Below are 19,257 nucleotides of genomic sequence, written 5' to 3'. Positions count from 1 at the left end.
TCCTACAAATATTTTATGTGTATCTTTTGGTGATGCTGTTACTCATAGGGCTCCTACAAATATTTTGTGTGTATCTTTGGTGATGATTTGTTTAGGGACTACCCAATAATTTAGGTTCAGCAGCCTTCTGGAGTGATGTTGGAATAGACTTCTCTGAAAGCAGAGGATCTGATTTTAAATAGAGCCAACTGAATTGCCTGCTTCCAGGGCATGTTCTAAGCATGCTCACTCATCAGGAACGGATGAAGATGTTTTCATAGGTTATTTGGGGATGTGGCCAGGTATCTGAATAATTTGGTGAGGCTGTTCCCTTGGCAGAGAAGGGTTTTGGGTCTGTGGTATAGGAAGGAATTACAAAGGGGAAGAGAAAAGAGATTCCAAAGGCAGATGTGTCTAGACCACCTTAGAAATTATCAGGACTTCTGCAAACAAGATCAAGAACCTGGGAAAGTGACAACCCAGGAGAAGACTCAACTTAATGAGACCTGGTGAATCTAAAGAGATGAACAGAGAAATAAAAATAGATTTGGTCAGGCAGGCTGGAGCTCAGAAGGAGCTCCCAAGGTGTTTCCTGTACAAATTCATTACTTTTGTTTTAAGGAAGCTTTGACAAAATAGTCCGTATAATCTAAATCTTTAGTTGAGCATAAACATAGCAAAATTATTGAATGGGGAAAAATGTATTTTTTTTTTTAACAAATGGGGGATGTGAATATAGGGACTTTGCTGTGAGATTGTTCTACCTTCAAGCCCCAGCTCTTTCATCTTCTTGTCCTATGACCTCTCAAGTTTGGCTTCCTCATCTGTAAAATGTGACTGTTAATATGCCCACCTGTAAGTATCATGAATTTGCTGTGACAACTTATTGCAAAGGTGTCAGCAGCGTGTCTCTGGGCACATAGCAATAGCATTAAAATCACAGTTATCATTTTTAGTATTTTTCCCACTCTTATTTCTAATATCTGTATGACTCTGTATGGTGCTTTATAAGAATTTTCAGATACTTTTTAAAAAATATGAGACTCTTTGCTTCTTATGTATGGTGAATGCTAACTAATATATTTTTCTACTTGCCTTACCTTAAAATGAAACTTGGAGGAAGGATGAAGGAAACGTGTTGTCCTTGGTGTATCCTTCCGCAGGGTGAGCCAGTGCAGATGCTCTTGTTTGTCTGCTTTGCTTGGTTAGTTCAAGAAGAAGCCAGTGGGGCTGAGAATCAACAAGAAAGTAGGGCTATTTTACACAAAGGAAAAATTTAATTTTATGCATTATATTCCTCTAACTCATGCTGGCATTCTGTATATGAGTGTCCTAATGGATAAAGGTGCTTGGTGAAGCTCTGTGGGTGGCTGACTCTGAAGACCATGGCAGCTTCAGAGTGTACGTTCTAGTTCCAGTTGACTGTGGTTGGTGACCTCTTGAGACCACTGTGGGTAAGGTCTGGACCAGTCCTGCGACTGTGGTATGTAGATGAAGATTGAGTTTGTCCTCAGTGAGACTGTCAGCTAACAAACGAATAACCCGATGTTTTAAAAAGCAGATTTGTAGAAATACTTAAGTCAAAGAGAACATTGACCCAAGACTCTGATTTTCTAGTTCTGGCTTCCCTACTGTCATTATTTAAACTTGCTGGGCGTCATTTCCTCATCTGTAAAATAAAGACGTTGGTTTTGGTTGAGACTTTGAAGCAGAGGCAGATTCTGTGAATCCCCCAAATGTAATCTCTAATTTGGGAGGTATTTATATAATTTGGGAGGTATTTATATTTTTCTACATGCTGGATTCTTTCACAGATATGTCCTATATCAGAAGTTCTTATGACACTAGATTGTGGTACTTACGACAGTAGGAGAAGTAGTATTAAGATAGGACTTAAGTTTACAAAATAGTTTCCACAAGCAGATAGAAAACCATATAACCATATAGTTAAGACTTTCTGAAGGCTCTGAGTATATGCAAATTCATTTTCACACTGATATTTACTTTAATCAGCTCTAACACACAATCAATTCATTAAAATGCACATATGTTTCTATCTGAAATATGTAAATACATATATAAGATATTGCAATTGGACATGGCATATTTAGATTATGGAAGCTACTTTAGGACTCTGTATTTAAATTCTCAGTCCCCATACTGTCATTACAGTCAAGAATCTCCCAAATAAAAGTTGGGTTCGTTTTGTTATTTAGATGTTGAAGAAAATACTTATTCAAAAGCAATACTTAAAATTTAGAATTTAAGTTAAATATTAGATTAGTGGAATTAATAAAATAAAAATAAATAATAGTGTTCTCACTTAATTACTTTTAAGTTCTGAACTTTATTTTCTTTCATACAGAGGTATTTTCATGAAACTGATAGCAGGAACAATCATATAGGAAAGCAATTAAACAAAAAACTTCAAAATCTTTGTACTGTCAGTGTTCAGGTGTTCTAGCAACTGGCAAAAAGATGAAATATCATCTACCTTGGAGCATGTGCTTTTGAGGCTGGATGGACCCATGCACAGGAATGAGGTGGAGAACTTGTCTTGCTTTATCCCTGCCTGGTCTTCAGTAGGCTGAGGAAGGTTGTGGGATTGTGTAGTTAGTGCCTCACTCAGGCCCACCTTGTAGGCAGGCATCTAGCCCCTGGCTATGAAGATGATATGATAATATCATTTTCAAGGAAAAGCACCTGCCATAGCTCTGTCCATTTGTGCTCTTTTCTCTGTTGCAGTCTTTATTACTTTAATTATTACATGGGCTTGAATTTTCTATCTTTTGAGGGCCAAACATTCTTTATATTAAGCATTTTATACAAAAATTTCTGCAAATACAGGCTGAACATTCTCAATCTGAAATCCAAAATATTCCAATATCAAATATTTTGAGCATGGTACTTTCACATTTTGATATTTTTAAAAAATATATTTAGTTGTAGATGGATACAGTACCTTTATTTTATTTGTTTATCTTTTAAATATGTTGTGCTGAGGATGGAATCCAGGGCCTCACACTTGTGAGGCAAGTGCTCTACCACTGAGCCTCAACCCTAGTCCTCACATTTTGAATTTTGGAGCATTTTAGATTTTGCATTTTCAGACTAGGGATGCAGAATTGGTAAAGTCTACGCAAATATTCCAAAATCCTAAAAGCTTAAAAATCTGAAATTCATCTGATCTTAATGTTCAGGATAAAGGATACTCAATCTGTGTTTTTCTGAGATGGCAGTCTTATTTGAAATTGTGTCACACAAGGTTTGTCTTGTGTTTACTTTTTTCGTTATAGCTTGAGACAATGTGTAAATGAATTTTTTCATCATTCTAACTCACAAAAGGTTTTCCTTTCCCCTTTTCTCCCTCTAGTGATCTCTTCTACCAAATATCTAGGAACATCTTTATAATCAAATGCAGCTTTTGACTGAGGGTATGGATGGAGTTTGAGAGCTGCTAGTACATTTGCTCATCTTGCCAAGGCTATGGCAGTCTTATGATTTTTAACTTATTCAGAAATTGACATTCAGGGACTTTGATTTTTTTTTTCCTCTGTATGAGGCACTGGGTTCAATTCTCAGCACCACATAAAAGTAAATAGATTTTACACTAGAGTGTAAATGGAACAGAGAGAGGAATAGGAAGAAACAGAGACAGTTTATATGTTTGGCAGATAATCAGGTGTGTGGTGTATGAGTGCACATACTGGCTGTGTAACTGGAGAGGTGGTGTTTTTTTTTTTTCTTTCATGTCACCATGCAGTTATACATTTAATTAGGAGACCTTAGTATCTTTGTGGTTTCTAGTTGTAAGTCTATAAACAGTTTTTGAGAAAGGGGAGAGTCTAAGGGAATTTTGTTTTACTAAGTGGACTTGTGGTTTAATATTATTGCATTTTTGGAAGACCTAGGTTCTGACACTAGAGCTTCCATGCGCCAAGGCCCTCCATTGCTTCCAGAGAAGAGAAGTGGGGAAAGGATTTTAATAGTTCTTAAATCCATTATTTAGGAGTAACTCAAGGCTCTGTGCTTCTTAAGTAAAGAAATGAGTTTGGGTCCCCTGGGAGCACTCAGTGGTCCTTTAGTATCGTCATGCTATCTTCTCTTGGTCAAATCACATTACAGAGTTTCTTCAGCCAAGAGGAGAGTTAAATTAAGGATATGGCAGTTTACAGCCTTTGTAGCATTATTCCTCTGGTCTCTAGGGAAAACGTAACATGTCAACTCTGTAGAAATTATGGCAGCTTTTGGGTTGAAATAGCCTTGACAGCTTCCTGGCACTCCTACCTTGAACTAGTTTGTAAAAGCATGAATTGTCATTGTACCATCAGCTTTTCTCGTTTGTGTGTTTGTTTTATACTTCATTTCTTTGCCTTTGTAGTGGTAATTATGTGCTTGATTTTAGATACTTTGGTCATTTGATTCCGTGATATTTAGAGATTTTAGAGGGCATTTTGTCCTATATTTATTTTGGATCTAATTTTTCTTACCCTTGATTTCTAATTAGTTGTTTCTCTTCTTTGCCTTGGTCTCAACTTGCTTGGAAGTTTTTTAGACAGTTTTGTATTTGGATGACTATTTTGTTCAACAAATAGACATTATCTCAGCCTTGGGGGAGAGTTAAGAAGATGTAGGATGGAACTTTCCACTAATGCTTTGGTGTTGTATATGTGGGATTCCTCAAGCAAGGAAGCAGCTTCCTATGTCCTGTTTCTTGCTTGAGGTTAGCTTTTATTAAGGGAAATATAAACTCTGAGACATTCTCAAATGTTTTGGATGGTTTGGTAGAATTTAAGTTGTCTTATTCTTTATATATTTTTAGAAATTACAGAATAAATTATTCGCTTACAAAATGGGACCTTAGGATTTTCATGCTTGTTCCAGGAAAATCTAGTACATGAGAACTAGCCGCCAAGGGCAGAAAATGCCAAGAGTATGAAGAAAGAAACAGACAAATCCAGGATTACATAAAATGCAATTTATTAGGGACTTAGGGATAGAAATATGTCTTGGGAGGCAGCAAGATAGGAGGATCCCAGCAACTTGAGAAGGGGTTTTTATGCTAAACTAGAAAAAGGTAGCTTGGGGCCAAGCAGAATGTACAAAATCTGGGCTTTGTCAGAAAACAAAAACAAAAACAAAAACAAACCAACAGAAAACCCAAACAATTACTGATATTTCCAGTGTCAACTAAAAAACAGTCTAGGGCTGGGGTTGTAGCTCAGTAGTAGGGCACTAGTCTACCATGTATGAGGCACTGGGTTCAATTCTCAGCACCACATAAAAGTAAATAGATTTTAAAAAGTATTATGTCCATCTACAACTAAAAAAAATATTTTTTAGAAAAATAGTCGAGTTATTAATGGCTGACCCAAAGTCCCCAGGTGACTATCTTCATGACTGTTTATAGGGTTTGCTCTGTGTGTCAGGGTCACCCAGTGGACAAAATGGCACTTATTACCAAGATAGCTGAAGTCATGTCAAGCTGGATCTCTGCAGTTGTCTGCATTGGTCTTGTCAAGGCCTAGATTGGAGCACCTGTGTGATTGAGGTAGTTAAAAAATCAAGTCTCAAAGACAAAATAGCCACAGTGGTCTTACAAGAGAGAACAGCAGAGGCCTTCCCTGATCCACAATACCCGCTGGCTTGTTGGACTCCTTTTCCCTCCTTTCCTTGGTAGCCAGGAGAGTAGCCAGCTCTGTGCAAAACCAGAGGGACAGAGGATACCAACTACTTTCAACAAAATGTTACAGGTTCCAGTGGGTTATTTTTGTTTCCTTACTTTGTGGCGCTATTGAAATCCTCAGAATGTAGAGCTGAAAACAAAACAAAATAAACAAAGAAACCAGTATACATGACTGGGTTTTTGTTGTCTTTCCCTAGGTGTAATCAGTTGCTGCTGGTGTGTGTGTGTGTGTGTGTGTGTGTGTGTGTGTGTGTGTGTGTGTGTGTGTTTGTATGGTAGTTTTGGTCCATAAAGTCACTATGAACCCTGAATTACAGAGTACTTCTCTTAGGGGAAGTATAGAGTTACTCCTGCCCACCTCAGGTCATGTGTTTGTTAACTCATCAATACATAACCTTGTTTTATGGGTGTTTCTGTTTAGACACTCATATTTAACTATTGAATCATTAACATGGACCTCATGGCCACCTGCACTATACAGTGCATGCATGAATGAAGTTTGTCTAACATGTATTTTGTCCCTGAGGTATAGGGCAGCCTTGCCCTAGGAACATTGGATAGCATTTGAGTACTATGCTTGAAGGCTGTTTTAAACAGCAAAAGTTTCAACAAAAAAACTCAAAAATGTGAAAAACATGACACAGGATAATAGACTGTGAAAAGGACACATAGAATATGAGGGTTGAGCATTGTGTTGTTCTACCTCAACTGGGAACATGTGTGAGAAACTCCATGTATGTCTGTGAGTGACCATGAAAACACCTTTGTAGTGTGAACTGGGGATTGTAAATAAATTTTAGCAAGCAGGCAAATCCACAAATATTGACTGTATAAGTAAAGTGATTCCAGTTAGTGTGTCAGGAAACCTCCTTCATCTAACTCTATAGTTCATGTAGAAAATCAATCATTGAAGGCAAAAAGGAGTTACAAGGTGGTATAGCTAAACCAATTAATGTCCCAAGTACATTTTTTAATGGACTCACATAAGTGAAGACAGTCAAGGAGAATTTGACCAATAAATTATTATTTGTTGTTGTACAAATGGTAATTAGCAATACTACCAAGCTTTGGACAATACCAAAGATCAGAAATAGTAGTGTCTTAGAGCTGTTGTATTTTGAGGGTACCACAGCTGGGCCTGAGTGGAATAGAGAAGTACCATCAACCATATTGAGAAAATGATTCTGTATGGAGTAAAACTACTTTTTGGCCAGGACTGCATCTGATTCCTCCTTCCATCTTGCCATGGAACCTGATTGGCAGGGTTTTTCCTCTGACGTTCTGGCTGCCAACTTTAATGTACTCCAGTCCTGTCCTAGTGCTGCTGTTTTTAGAAAATTCTCTCTAGAACACAGATTCGGGCATCCCAGTCTCTTGATTTTGCCTCTACCCTGGCCCAGGTTAAATTAAAAATTCCTTAATTATCTGGCTTCATCCTTCCACTACAGACTCTTGTTTTTTTAGCATTGCACTGAAATATACCTTTTGTTCAAGCCAAGCTGGACTTTTTACACTTTTCAAAGTCTGCCTTTTAGGACTTCTGGACTCTGCATAGCCTTTTAAATTCAAAAGAGAGGATCACATACTAGTGTTTGCTCTGGTAGTTAGGAATATATGGTTATTCTTTTATTAGCTAGCTTTGTCTATTGTACAAAATTGCGCTCTTCTACCCAGGAAACATCTACACTATGCTACCTCCATCTGCTCCAATAAACATCTAGAGACTAGTGTAATGAGTAGGAGCAAGTTAACTGTTATAAGAGGAAGTAACATTCCATTTTAGATATTATCTGTTTAAATTATTTCCTGCAGATTAACTTTTCATTTCACCAAATATTTATTGTGGAGATTCTATGTACAAGCAACTGGACAGGGGCTTTGGATCATGCAAAGATAAACAGAACATAGGAGCTTTTCTAATGGGATAGAAAGATGTTGATGTGCATTTTTTTAAGACCACTATAAAATCTACATTGGCACACATAAAAGTAATGCTGTGGTGGCACAAAGAGGGTGAAATTAATTCCAACCTGCTGTGATCTACTGAGGGGCTTGAGTTTAACCTGACCCTTGAAGGATACATTTGAGAGTAGAGGAATAGCAGCGCAGACTGGAGAAGTAGCATGGTTAGGGTAGTAATTAGAAGAGGGAATCACAAAAGCAAAGGCACTGAGGTAGGAGGAGACAGGAAGTTAGTGCTGTGAAGGTTCTGGAGGGTTAGGGATGAGGCATGGGTATTAAGAAATAAGACTGGAGAAGTGTGACAGGATTCAGTTGTAGAGAGATTTATTGGCACTTTGTTGGAATTTATAGTTGTTAGGTGCTTTGGCAGATTTTTACAACAAAGGAATCATGGGGCAGCAACCAGCAGCAGCTAGAATTTATAAGCACTTCCTGTGTGCCAGACACTTTTACTAAATACTCATTTTTACCTTTTGAGGTTAATGCTGTTGGTATTGCAGTTTAATAGATGAGGGGACAAAGCCCAGAGAGGTTACATAACTTCCTCAAGATTCATAACAATAAGTGATGGGCTTGGGATTGAAGCCCAAGAAGTCTTATATAAGAACTTGGGTTTTAACCTGGATTCAAAACATGAGATTCAGTAATTCTCTCAACTTTCAGTTATTTGCAAAGTGTTCAGTATATATGAATGTGTATTCTTGTTTAAGAGAGGACCTGAAGCTTTAGTCATTTAATAAGTACATAGCATACACTGTTGTTAAAGACCACAGCACAGAGGGGGTACCCTCTCTCCCTCTCACAAGTCCCCAATGTAGACAGTACAGGATCTGGGGGCTCTATGCCTGAGGTTGGAAGAAACACAACAATCTAGTAGTGCTCAAAATGAAAGGAAATGTCAAAACAATTTGCAGGAATTATTAGTATTATAAGTGTTGGGCTGTTCCTGATTTGTGAGAAACAAAATGTATATAGTAAGTGCTTTTCAAGGTAGACATAAGACATTGAGGCTTTGAAACTGATGATAATTTGAAAGGGCAGGGGACTTGCCTCCCTACTGGGTAAAAATTGTTCTTTTTAAATCTCAACAAAAGCTAAATAAACTCCTTCAATCTTGGTGCTAGTCTGCTCTCATTTGGATCATTTTGTCTTTTTACAGTTAGGACTTGAGAGATAAGTACTTACTAATCCGTGAGACCGAAAATTCCTTACAGTCAAGGAATCCAAAGGTAGGTAGGTCCCAAAATGAATCAGTGAAGCCATATTAAAGAACTGCCCGATTTATATCACTTGAAATCAAATTAATGTCCATGTCTTCATGTTTTAAATATAAAATGTTTTTATATTTTGAATATGTATATCTAAAATATTGTCACACAGGTGGAACAAATACATTTTGATAGCAGAGATGTGGATTCTTTTACTTACTGAAGCTTTTCGTGATATTTTCCTCATCTTTGCTTTCTGATTTTTCTCTCCATGTTTGTATGTTTTTCCTGGACTACTTGGAAGTAAGTTTCAGGTATCACGACACTTTACCCTTAAATACTTCATCCTAAATTTCCTAAGAACAAAACACATTCTCTTATATAGCCATAATGTTATTGCACCCAATAAATATTCAGTCATCTTATCTATTAATAAACATTTGATCTTATCTAATGCTCAGCAGGCATTCAGATTTTACCAATAATAGCAAAAATGTCCTTTACCTGTAGTCTTGTCTTTGTTTGCTTTGTGGGTTTGATCAAAGGTTTGGGTTGCTGGACATGGTGATGCAAACCTATAATCCCAGCTACTCAGAGGCTGAGGCAGGGAGATCACCAATTAAGAGACAGCCTGGACAATGTTGTAAGACCTAGGTCTGAAATTTAAAACAAAACAAAACAAAATAAAAACCTGTCAAAAATCAGAGATAGTAATCAGTTGTCGTGTCTTTTTAACCTCTGATATGACCTGTGTTGTCTTCCTGCCTCTTGTGCTTCTTCTTATGTTACATGACATTAACATGTTTGAAAAGTCTAAGACAGTTGTCTGATGCAACGTCCTGTAACCTCAATTCATCTGACTGTTGGTGTTCTCATGACTAGATTCAGATTAAACACTTTTAGCAAGAATGCACTGCTTTGCTCAGAAGGTGTATGATACTGGCTAGGCCAAGTTTACTCACTTGCCTAACCTGCTATTATTCATCAGACCTCTCCATTGTAAAGATGCCTAATCCCCTCTAGAACTAGAAGGTAACCTGTGGGACAGTTCTTGGATCTTGCGCATGTACTGTCCCTTGACAATCATTTGCCCAGTGGCTTTGGCACCCAGTTTTGATCCTTACACGGATCAGTTATGTTGATTGTTCCAAGATGGTACTAACAGAATCTGAAGTCACTTTATTGAAGAAAAAAATTTCCTTTCCACTGCTAGGAAAAAATCTAGGCCTCAAAGACAGAGTGCAGTAGAGTTGATAAAAATGAAACTTGAGAATGAACATCTAGACATATATTAGCCACTAAGATGTCAGAAGCATTTTCTTGTTCTTTGTAAGGGAATAGACAGGAAAGTCGGAGTCGGGGTAAATGAGAGCATATGCTCTGGTCCTATAGAAATGTATATTTAAAATAATAAATCTTCATTGATGCGGATGAGAAAAGCTAGGTAAATTGCCATTCTTATTTCTCCTAGAGAGAATTCACCAGTAATGAGATTTTAAAATTTAAATTTAAATTTAAAATTTTCTTTTAAAAGCCACAATCTAAAAAGACCCCCACTTGAATATACCTAGTTCTCTATCAGACCTATTGTATTGAAATCCAGTAAGCATTAAAACCATATAATTCCTTCGAAAGCTGAGGGGAAAAAAGGAAATTGTTTAGTAAGGAGACTTCTTGATGCTAATAATCTTTTGGGGAGTTTATACTTAGGCCTTTGTACTCATTCTGCTGGTGATGGGTTCATTCAGTGAGTGTTATCTGATGAGGATTTTCTTTCACCTTTGAAAGCAAAGCATTGTATTTTATTTGTTGGGGTATTAGGGGATAGTAGAAAAGATTGATTCCAGGCAATGCTGTATAAAACCTACACATTCAGCTTGAAATTAGAGACTATCCTGCATGCTATAAAGTTCCTTTACTTGCTTTTTTACAATGAGAAGACTTATATTTTGTTTCTTGTTTTTGTGGTGCTGGGATCTAACCCAGGGCCTCATTCATGCTAGGCAAAGTGCTCTACCACTAGTTGCATACCCAACTCAAGACTTCTATTTTTGAAGCAACAGTTCCTCCTAAGTAAACAAAACTGTTCTTTTAATCTCAAAGTAAAGCTCTTAGCACTTTCTAGGAGTGAATTTATAATTTGCTTTATTTTTCTTTCCATTATTCTGAAAGAGGATTTTAGAAGTTCTTGTGTCCGTATAGATTAGATCCTGTGCATATTCTTGAGCCATGTATTCACATATCTGTTAAAGTCTGGAAAAAAGATTTTGCACCTATTTTGCAGATATGATTCAATGCTACATTTTCTTCTCTGGGATTCTGCCAAGCAAAAATCTGCATGACATAGGTAGATTATGATGTATATATATTAGCCATACCAATTCTGAATACCCGCTACATTTGATTGATAAATTCCCTTGCTCATTCTGGCATATTATAGTGTCATTATAGATTCTAGACTATGAATATTGAAGTTAATACCCAGCTAATTCAAGCAGCTGAGCTGATGGTCTTCAGGGTTGAGCTTCTCACTTGAAGGAATGATTTTACTTTTTACTCATGAGATAGTGAATCCCAGAATTTATTGGTTAATTTGATTAGCATGTCCTTGGCAATTACATTATTCTTGAGAGTCTGAAAATTATGGCGAAGCAGTTCTTTTTTAGTGATCACTTCCAATTTGCTCTCAGTCTTTTTGACACTTGCACTGGCCTCCCCCAGCTGCAGCCCCCACCCCATGTGTGTGACACCAAGCACAGGACTTTGTTTGACACACAACTCAGCTTCATAATATATCTGACACTAAAATGAATAAGGAGGTACTGAAATGTTTCCTATTTTAAAATATTTTGTCTTTCTTTCTGATATGGGGCATTTAACCCCCTGGGGTATTTAAGGCTTACTTTATAATAAAGGTTAAATCATAGGGACAGGTTCATATACCTGTCAGGTTTATACAACATGGAAAAATAAACACAAATATGTAAAAAGTCTTACTGAAGAACAGGACTTCTTATTCAATGTATGAAATCTTCTTGAAATTATTATCATCATTATTATTTTGGTACAGAGGATTAAACCCTGGGGCTCTTAACCAGTGAGACACGTCCCTAGTCCTTTTTTTTGTACCTAGGATTGAGCTCAGGGGCACTCCACCACTGAGCCACATCTCCAGACCTATTTTGTATTTTATTTAGAGATAGGATCTCCCTAAGTTGCTTAGCACCTCACTTTTGCTGATACTGGCTTTGAACTCGCGATCCACCTGTCTCAGCCTCCTGAACCACTGGTATTACAGGTGTGTGCAACCATGTCCAGCTCCTATTTCGTTTATCTATCTATCTCATATCTATCTATCCATCCATCCATCCATCCATCCATCCATACATACATACATACCAGGGATTGAACTCAAGGGCACTCAACCACTGAGTCACATCCCCAGCCCAATTGTTTTTTAATTTTTTTGTATTAGAGACAGGGTCTAACAGTTGCTTAGCACCTTGCTTTGCTGAGGTTGGCTTTGAAATCAGGATCCTCCTGCCTCTGCCTCGGGAGCTGCTGGGATTAAGAGGTGTGTGAAACTTTGCTTGGCTCTCAGTTATTTTTAACTGACATTACATAATAATTATACATATTAAGGGGTACAGTGTGGTAATTTGATACATATATAAATAATGAGTAATGCTCAAGTCAGGATAATTAGCATTTACATCTCCTTAAACATCATTTTGTTTTGTTTTGTTTTGGGAACCATCAACGTCCTCTCATCTATTCTAGTTCTTCATTGTTCTTTTTCTTTGTAAAATATATAATGAGGGTTGGGGTTGTAGTTCAGCGGTAGAGCACTCGCCTAGTATGTGCAAGGCGCTAGGTTCGATTCTCAGCACCACATAAAAATAAATAAACAAACAAATAAACAAATAAACATATTGTGTCCAACTACAACTAATATATATTTTTTATATAATATATATCACATATAATTTTTGTATAATACATAATTTACATATAATATATTATATATAATATATGTAATATATATGTAAATTATATAAAATAGATATAATTTATAAAAATATGTAATTTTTGTAAGCTATAGTCACCTTGCTCTGCTATAGGACAAGAGAACTCCTTCCTCCTGATTGTATTTTGATACTGATTATACAACCTCCCTCTATCCTTCCTTCTCCTACCCTTCCTACTCCTCTACTAATCAATCACTCTTCTAGTTTCTTCTTTTGGGAGATCAGCATATTTTAGCTTCCACATATGAATAAGATCATGCAGTATTAACCTGTCTATACATGACTTAGTTTTTACTATGGACACTCTTTGAGTCATATCTCCATCCTTTCTCATTTTTGATTTTTTTGAGACAGGGTCTCACAAGGTGCTGAGGCTGGCTTTGAGCTTGTGATCCTCCTGCCTTTGCCTCCGGAGGAGCTGGAATTACAGTCATATATCACTGTACCTGGTTTGGACAGTTTTAAAGTGATTCATTTTGGTTGAATTTTTTTAGAGCTTGACTTAATTACTAGAGAAAGAGCTAAAATAATAACAAAACTCTGGTTGCAGGATCTCTGAGGTCAGGAGACTCCATCTTTCTTTTAGAGCTATTATCGTATTGAAAAGCACTGTAACAGTTCCATGCGTATTTGTTGAATATGTGTATTTGTTAAATTTGCAAATGAGGTTTTAAATTCATTTTTTCTCAATAGGCTTCTCAATCTGCAGTTCATCTTATCATTTGATCTTCTTCTGATGGCCATTTTCTCTTTTCTTTTTCTTTTTTTTTTTGTACCAGCGATTGAACCCTGGGGCACTCCACCAATGAACCACATCTCCAAACCTATTTTGTTTTTTATTTAGAGACAGGATCTCCCTAAGTTGCTTAGCACCTCACTTTTGCTGAGACTGGCTTTGAACTCGCGATCCACCTGTCTCAGCCTCCTGAACCACATCACCAGCACTTTTTAAATATTTTATTTAGTGTTGCTAAGTTGCTAAGTCCCTCGCTAATCTGCTGAGGCTGGCTTTGAACTCTTGCTTCAGCCTTTCTCCTCATTACTCTTAACCCTAGATATCAGTCACTTTTGATGTAAGGAAAAGCAACTCAATTTAAATTTGTTGTGTTTCACTTATAAAGAATTGTTTAAAAAAAATTGAGAGCTGTAGGATGTATTGAAAGCATTTTGAAGAATTACATAGAGCCAGAGAGACAGATTACTGTGGACTAGGCACTGTGTTTGGATTTCAGTCTTTAGGTAAAATAGATTTATAGGACACCTGGAAAGTATAAGTCATGCTGTGGGGACCAGAAGAAAGGGCATATAGCCAGCTTTACCTAGAATGACCACTGTTGGTCTACAGTAACCCTAGATCAAGTACTTGAACGATGAATTGCCCAGGCAGTCTGGGAAAAGAGAAGGAAATCTCAGTAATTTTGTGTGATGGTCTATGAGAAGCGAGAGTGTCCTCTAGGGGAATTGGGTGAGTAGAGATTAAAAGCAGATGTGGAAGAAGAGAAGGGCAGGCATTGTACATGTGACTAGAGGTAGTGACACGCCACACTTTGGGAATGAGGCACACAGAAAGGATGAATATTAGGGACAAGTGTGGTGATGGAGCTGCAGGTGTTGGTGAAGTAAAAGAGTAAGAAGGCAGAAGGGGAGGAGTATATTGAAGTGATCTAGTGAAATGGGATAGAGTTCTCAGATAGGTGGGGAAAAGACAAATCTGGCTTTGAAGAGACTTGTGTGACCTTGGGCAGGCACTATATTGGTCAAAGGGCCCTATTCTTTGATCTTTTTCATCCCCTTTCTGTTGTCATTCCTGGGCCATATCAGCCACACATCTCTCACATGTGTGATTAGCCAGACATGATCTCACCTCCACTCCCATGTATTTGGCAGCATAAAGTCCTCTACCTCTAACTACCATACTGCTACCTTAGGGAGCCTCATTTATGAAAACCTTGAAAGTCACCCTTCCTGTACTGAATTTCTTCCTTCAGCATTCTCTGTATGCCTCCTACAGACTACTCTCACATACAACCATTTATGGTCATATGTTTACGTGGCTTTAACTCTTAAATAAAGAGCTCTTTGAGCCCAAAGATCTAGGCATCTTTTTTGGTATGTTAAGGTAGTAGGGCTTCAGACATTTCTATGTGCTTAATGTTTGGGGAAGGGAGGGAGGAAGGAAATGAGAGGTTGGGATTGAGGAAAGGAAGGCCTTTGAGAATAAACACTCATATGCTTTTCACTTGAACTCTGAAGGTCCCACAGGGTGGTAATAGAAGCTGGAGGAGGAGGACCTTTGGGGGAACCTATGGTGAGTGAGGAAGATGATGGTGAATTGGCAACACAGGAAGAATCAGAAGAATGAGTCAAGCTTCCTAAAAGAAGTTGACTGGTAGAGGGGATTTTAATGACACTTGCAAAGGGATTTCAGAGACAACCTCACAATGGATTGAGGGAATACTTGGTTAAATCAAGTTCTGCTGAAAGAAACCTAACCTTGGTAAAATGGCTTCAATGAGAAAAATAGCTTAAGGAGAGTTGACTCCAAATCTCTCCCTTAGATACTCCTTAAATCAAGACTAATGGAGAGATCCTCAGGCACATGACCACCACCACCACCAACAGCATATATGAAGTGCCTGCTTTGTCTGATTCGTTCTCCAAAGAACCCTGTGAAGTCTGTGGCCCCATCTGCCTCAAGATGAAGAAAGGCAGGCTTAGAGTGGTTAAGAAGCATTCCCAGCCCTCATCTTTCTCCTCTTATATAGGCCACTTATGCCAGCCAACTTGCTAGAACTGACCAACATGCTAGAACCAGTCTGGTGCTCTAGGAACATCACAACTGCTTTTTGGGGTGAGCTGGGGGAGGTTACCGGAGATTGAACTCAGGGGCACTCGACCACTGAGCCACATTCCCCAGCCTTATTTTGTATTTGCCATTTCTGAGGCTGGCTTTGAACTCATGATCCTCCTGCTTCAGCCTCCAGAGCCTCTGGGATTCCAGGCATGTGCCACCATGCCTGGCACACAAGTGCTTTTTGAGAGTCTGAAACACTGTTGATTCCCTAGTGACTTGCTGCCCACTGCCACTTGCTCAAGAATCAGAAGTTCCTCTAAAACCATCCTGCCATGTGGGAATCTGATAGGTGTCCTGCTGCGTTGTGGCAGTGGGAAAATGAGTTAATGATGAAAAGAGGATAAACTGTATGAAATAATAAATAGATAAAATGGGGGCAAATATAGTATGAAAGGATGGTGGGAGAGAGAAAAATTATGCCTTCTGTTTAGGAAGCATAATGACACCCAAAATATCCTGAGAATGAATTTCAGTTTTCTAGACAACATATGCACCTTTTTTTTTTTAATTTGTTTGTCAATGGACCTTCATTTTATTTGTGTGCCATGCTGAGAATCGAACGCAGTGCCTCACACATGCTAGGCAAGCACTCTACCACTGAGCCACAACCCTAGCTCCCAACATATGCACTGTTAGCCTAGGCCCATATGTTATGATGAAGTAGAGGATGATGTGGATAATATTTATCTTGTTTATTGGCAAAACATAAAACTATGGGGACCATTCAATAGGGTCAAAATTTTAAAAATCTGGGGTTATAGGTTGTAGCGATTCAAGGGATTCTTGAGGTTTGATTTTCTTCCCTCTAAGGAAATATCTTTTCTTTGGCTCCAGCAGACTGGGGCTCTTGGTTGACCTTTCAGGGTGCTTTCTCCCAGGTAGGGAAGAGAAGAGCCGTGTCCTGAGCCAGTGAAAGATGGACCGGAAGTTCAGACAGGATGTGGTTTCTGTGATGGAAGATGTGTCAGTCTCCTTTGGCTGCCCTGCTGAGACTGAGGGAGTCTCTGCAGTGCCATACACCTCGCTTATCATCTGTCAAGAGAACACACATGAGTTAGATACATGTAACCAGCAGCAGTGGAGTCAATATTTACTCATTTATGGAAATCTAATTTTTTAAATGAAGACAATGCCAACTGTAAATGCAGTTTTCAGTACTCCTTAATAATTAAACACACACAGTTTTTTTGTTTGTTTCATAAATATCAGCCCTTCTCTTTCTTCCTTTCTTCTCATCTCCCTCAGTGCTCCTTGGCATTTCCCTTACATATCCTCCCCAGCTCCTTCCTTGTTACTCTTCTCTCATTCTTCATCTCCTTAGACACTGGGGTCACAACTGCTTCCTAGCAGGTAGAATGACTCCATGCTGTCCAACCTGGTACCCCCACTGGGTCTATCACTTGCTCTGCAGCTCTCTGCTCACTTCAATAAGTTCAACTTTCTCAAGCCTGGGTAGCATTTCTAGAAATTGATTGACATTTTCATTTTCTGATGGTTTACCCTCAGGCAAGGCCTGACAAGTTTAATATTCTTATTGACTGACCTGATACATATTGAGAGGGAAGTAGCTGGAAGGTTGGAGATCTTCCTCCTGAGTAGATTGAGAGAGCACAGAGTCATCATCTGTATCTTCTTTCTGATTTTCTAGAAATGCCTTAAGCTTTTGCATTAGATTGTCCAGTTTGCAGAGAGTCAGTTTTGTCTTCTCCTGTGGCCACTTTCCTATCCACTGGTTGTCTCCATTTAGATCTAAATTAGATAGTGAGTCTTGATGATCAGAGCCCATATCAACATCCCAGGCCAGTGAGATGGTTAGTTTGGAAAATATCTCTGGGTTGTCCTGAATTTGATCTCTTATCCCAATAGACCTCCTTAAACTTTTGATCCCCCATGTCCCTTGGATGGGAGGGAGAAAGTGGCAGGAAAAACCTTCGGAAGTCAAGTCTTCACAGGAGGTTGTGTCTTCATAGGCAATGCTGTCCTCATAGGGGAAATAGCCTACAGAGAGGCTCAGGTTGGATTCAGATTCAGAAATGCAGTCCTCTTCATCAGTGCAGTTGCTATTGGAGGATGAGTCTTCCATGAAGGCCAAGGGGTCAAACAGATCTCCCAGAACTCAGAGAACTTCAAAAGAAAAACACTTTAGATGATACTGGAAAATACTTTAGCAACAATTCCCATTGATTTTTCCATTTAGAACTATCCCACAGGCAAAAGAACATCCTTTGTTTGCACTCTTCAGTCAAGGGCAATTTTAAAGCTTTTCTTTTGAAACATATTTTATTGTAAACTAGCGCTTTGTACTAAACATCTCTATCAGCTACATCTCATCCTTTGTCTTCCTGAGATGGAAAGAACTGCCTGTCATGCTGGGCATGGTGACGTACACCTGTGATCCTAGCTGCTTGGGAGGCTGATGCTGGAGGATTGAAAATTTAAAGCCAGCCTGAGCAACTGAGACACTGAGCCTGTCTCAAAATTAAAAATAGAAAAAAGGTCCAGGGATGTGGCTGAATGCCCCTGGGTTCCAAAACCAATCAACAAACCAAACAAACAGGTAGTTTCTTTTTGTTGTTGTTTTCCTATCATGTAGTTGTATAAAATTTGAAAAATACAGAAAAGTGGGAGGATGTAAACTACCATTCTTAATTACAATAACCTTCAGTAAAAGAGTTTTATGGTTTTCCTTATCACTTTTCCTTTTCTCTCAATGTACATAAATGTATATTGCATATATATTCATACATATATTTATAGATGACACATCAAGATAAACTGAGATTAAATTTTGTGTCATAGCTTGTAAGAAATACATTCGTGCCTATTCTGTAATTCTTAACTAGTTTCTCATTAGTGAGTCTTAGATAATTAACTATTAATGATCATTAGGTTAGGTGATCAATGACCCTTATATTATTAAGACTATTAACAGTAGTCTTATTCATGACAGTAAATCCTCTCATTCATAAATATCTCTTTCTTTATAGTCCTAATGGTTGGATCATTGGACCAAAGATCACAAACACATTAAATTCTTATGGTAGTTGATACTAAATTACTTTCCAGAAAGAGTATAACTATTTCAATACCCATCTTCCCATCATCTGATGGTATCTTTAGTCCAGCATTTTTCATGATGCCCCAGCAAATAAGTGTGGAAGAGAATACATACATGTTGCAAACTCTGATACGACCACCTTTGATAGCCACCCCCACAAAAAAGATGCTGCCAACTCCTTAGTCATAAACAATATATGAGAAGTCCTTCAGATCCCTCGTTGTGGTGGCTAAAATGTCCAACTGTCAGAAGTTTGTGTTCTGAGACTGTTGGCTACCGTGGCAACAGAAGAACCAAATTAGAGCCATTAAGTGTGGAAGGAGAAAAAGGGAATAAAAAAGCTAAGTACCCATCCACTTTTAGTCAGTTTTTGTGTTGCTATGACCAAAATACATAACAATAACAAGAACAACATAGAAGAGAAAAAGCTTTTTGGGCCTCACGTTTTCAGAGGTCTCAGTTTACTGGCCAACTACATTGCT

The 19,257-nt window shown here is 38.2% G+C and overlaps 2 protein-coding genes across 4 annotated transcripts in view; one reads left to right on the top strand and one right to left on the bottom strand.

Annotated features, from left to right (window-relative positions):
• Positions 1 to 19,257, top strand: part of Ppfibp1 (PPFIB scaffold protein 1) — a 234,677-nt gene that overhangs the window by 68,584 nt on the left and 146,836 nt on the right. The gene's annotated exons all lie outside the window — the stretch shown is intronic.
• On the bottom strand, positions 17,249 to 17,813 carry LOC101974099 (uncharacterized protein C12orf71 homolog). Its single transcript, XM_040280869.2, has one exon. The coding sequence runs from the start codon at positions 17,798 to 17,800 to the stop codon at positions 17,249 to 17,251; it is 552 nt and encodes a 183-aa protein (XP_040136803.2). The 5' UTR covers positions 17,801 to 17,813.

The sequence above is a fragment of the Ictidomys tridecemlineatus genome, chromosome 6 (assembly GCF_052094955.1).
Source record: "Ictidomys tridecemlineatus isolate mIctTri1 chromosome 6, mIctTri1.hap1, whole genome shotgun sequence".
NCBI classification, from domain to species: Eukaryota; Metazoa; Chordata; class Mammalia; order Rodentia; family Sciuridae; genus Ictidomys; species Ictidomys tridecemlineatus.
The sequence above is the reverse complement of the archived record's forward strand: the minus strand, read 5'-3'. Positions and strand labels throughout refer to the sequence as shown.

Coding starts and splice junctions, on each gene's coding strand:
- LOC101974099 (XM_040280869.2), bottom strand. CDS start 17,800: ATGGAAGACTCATCCTCCAATAGCAACTGCACTGATGAAGAGGACTGC.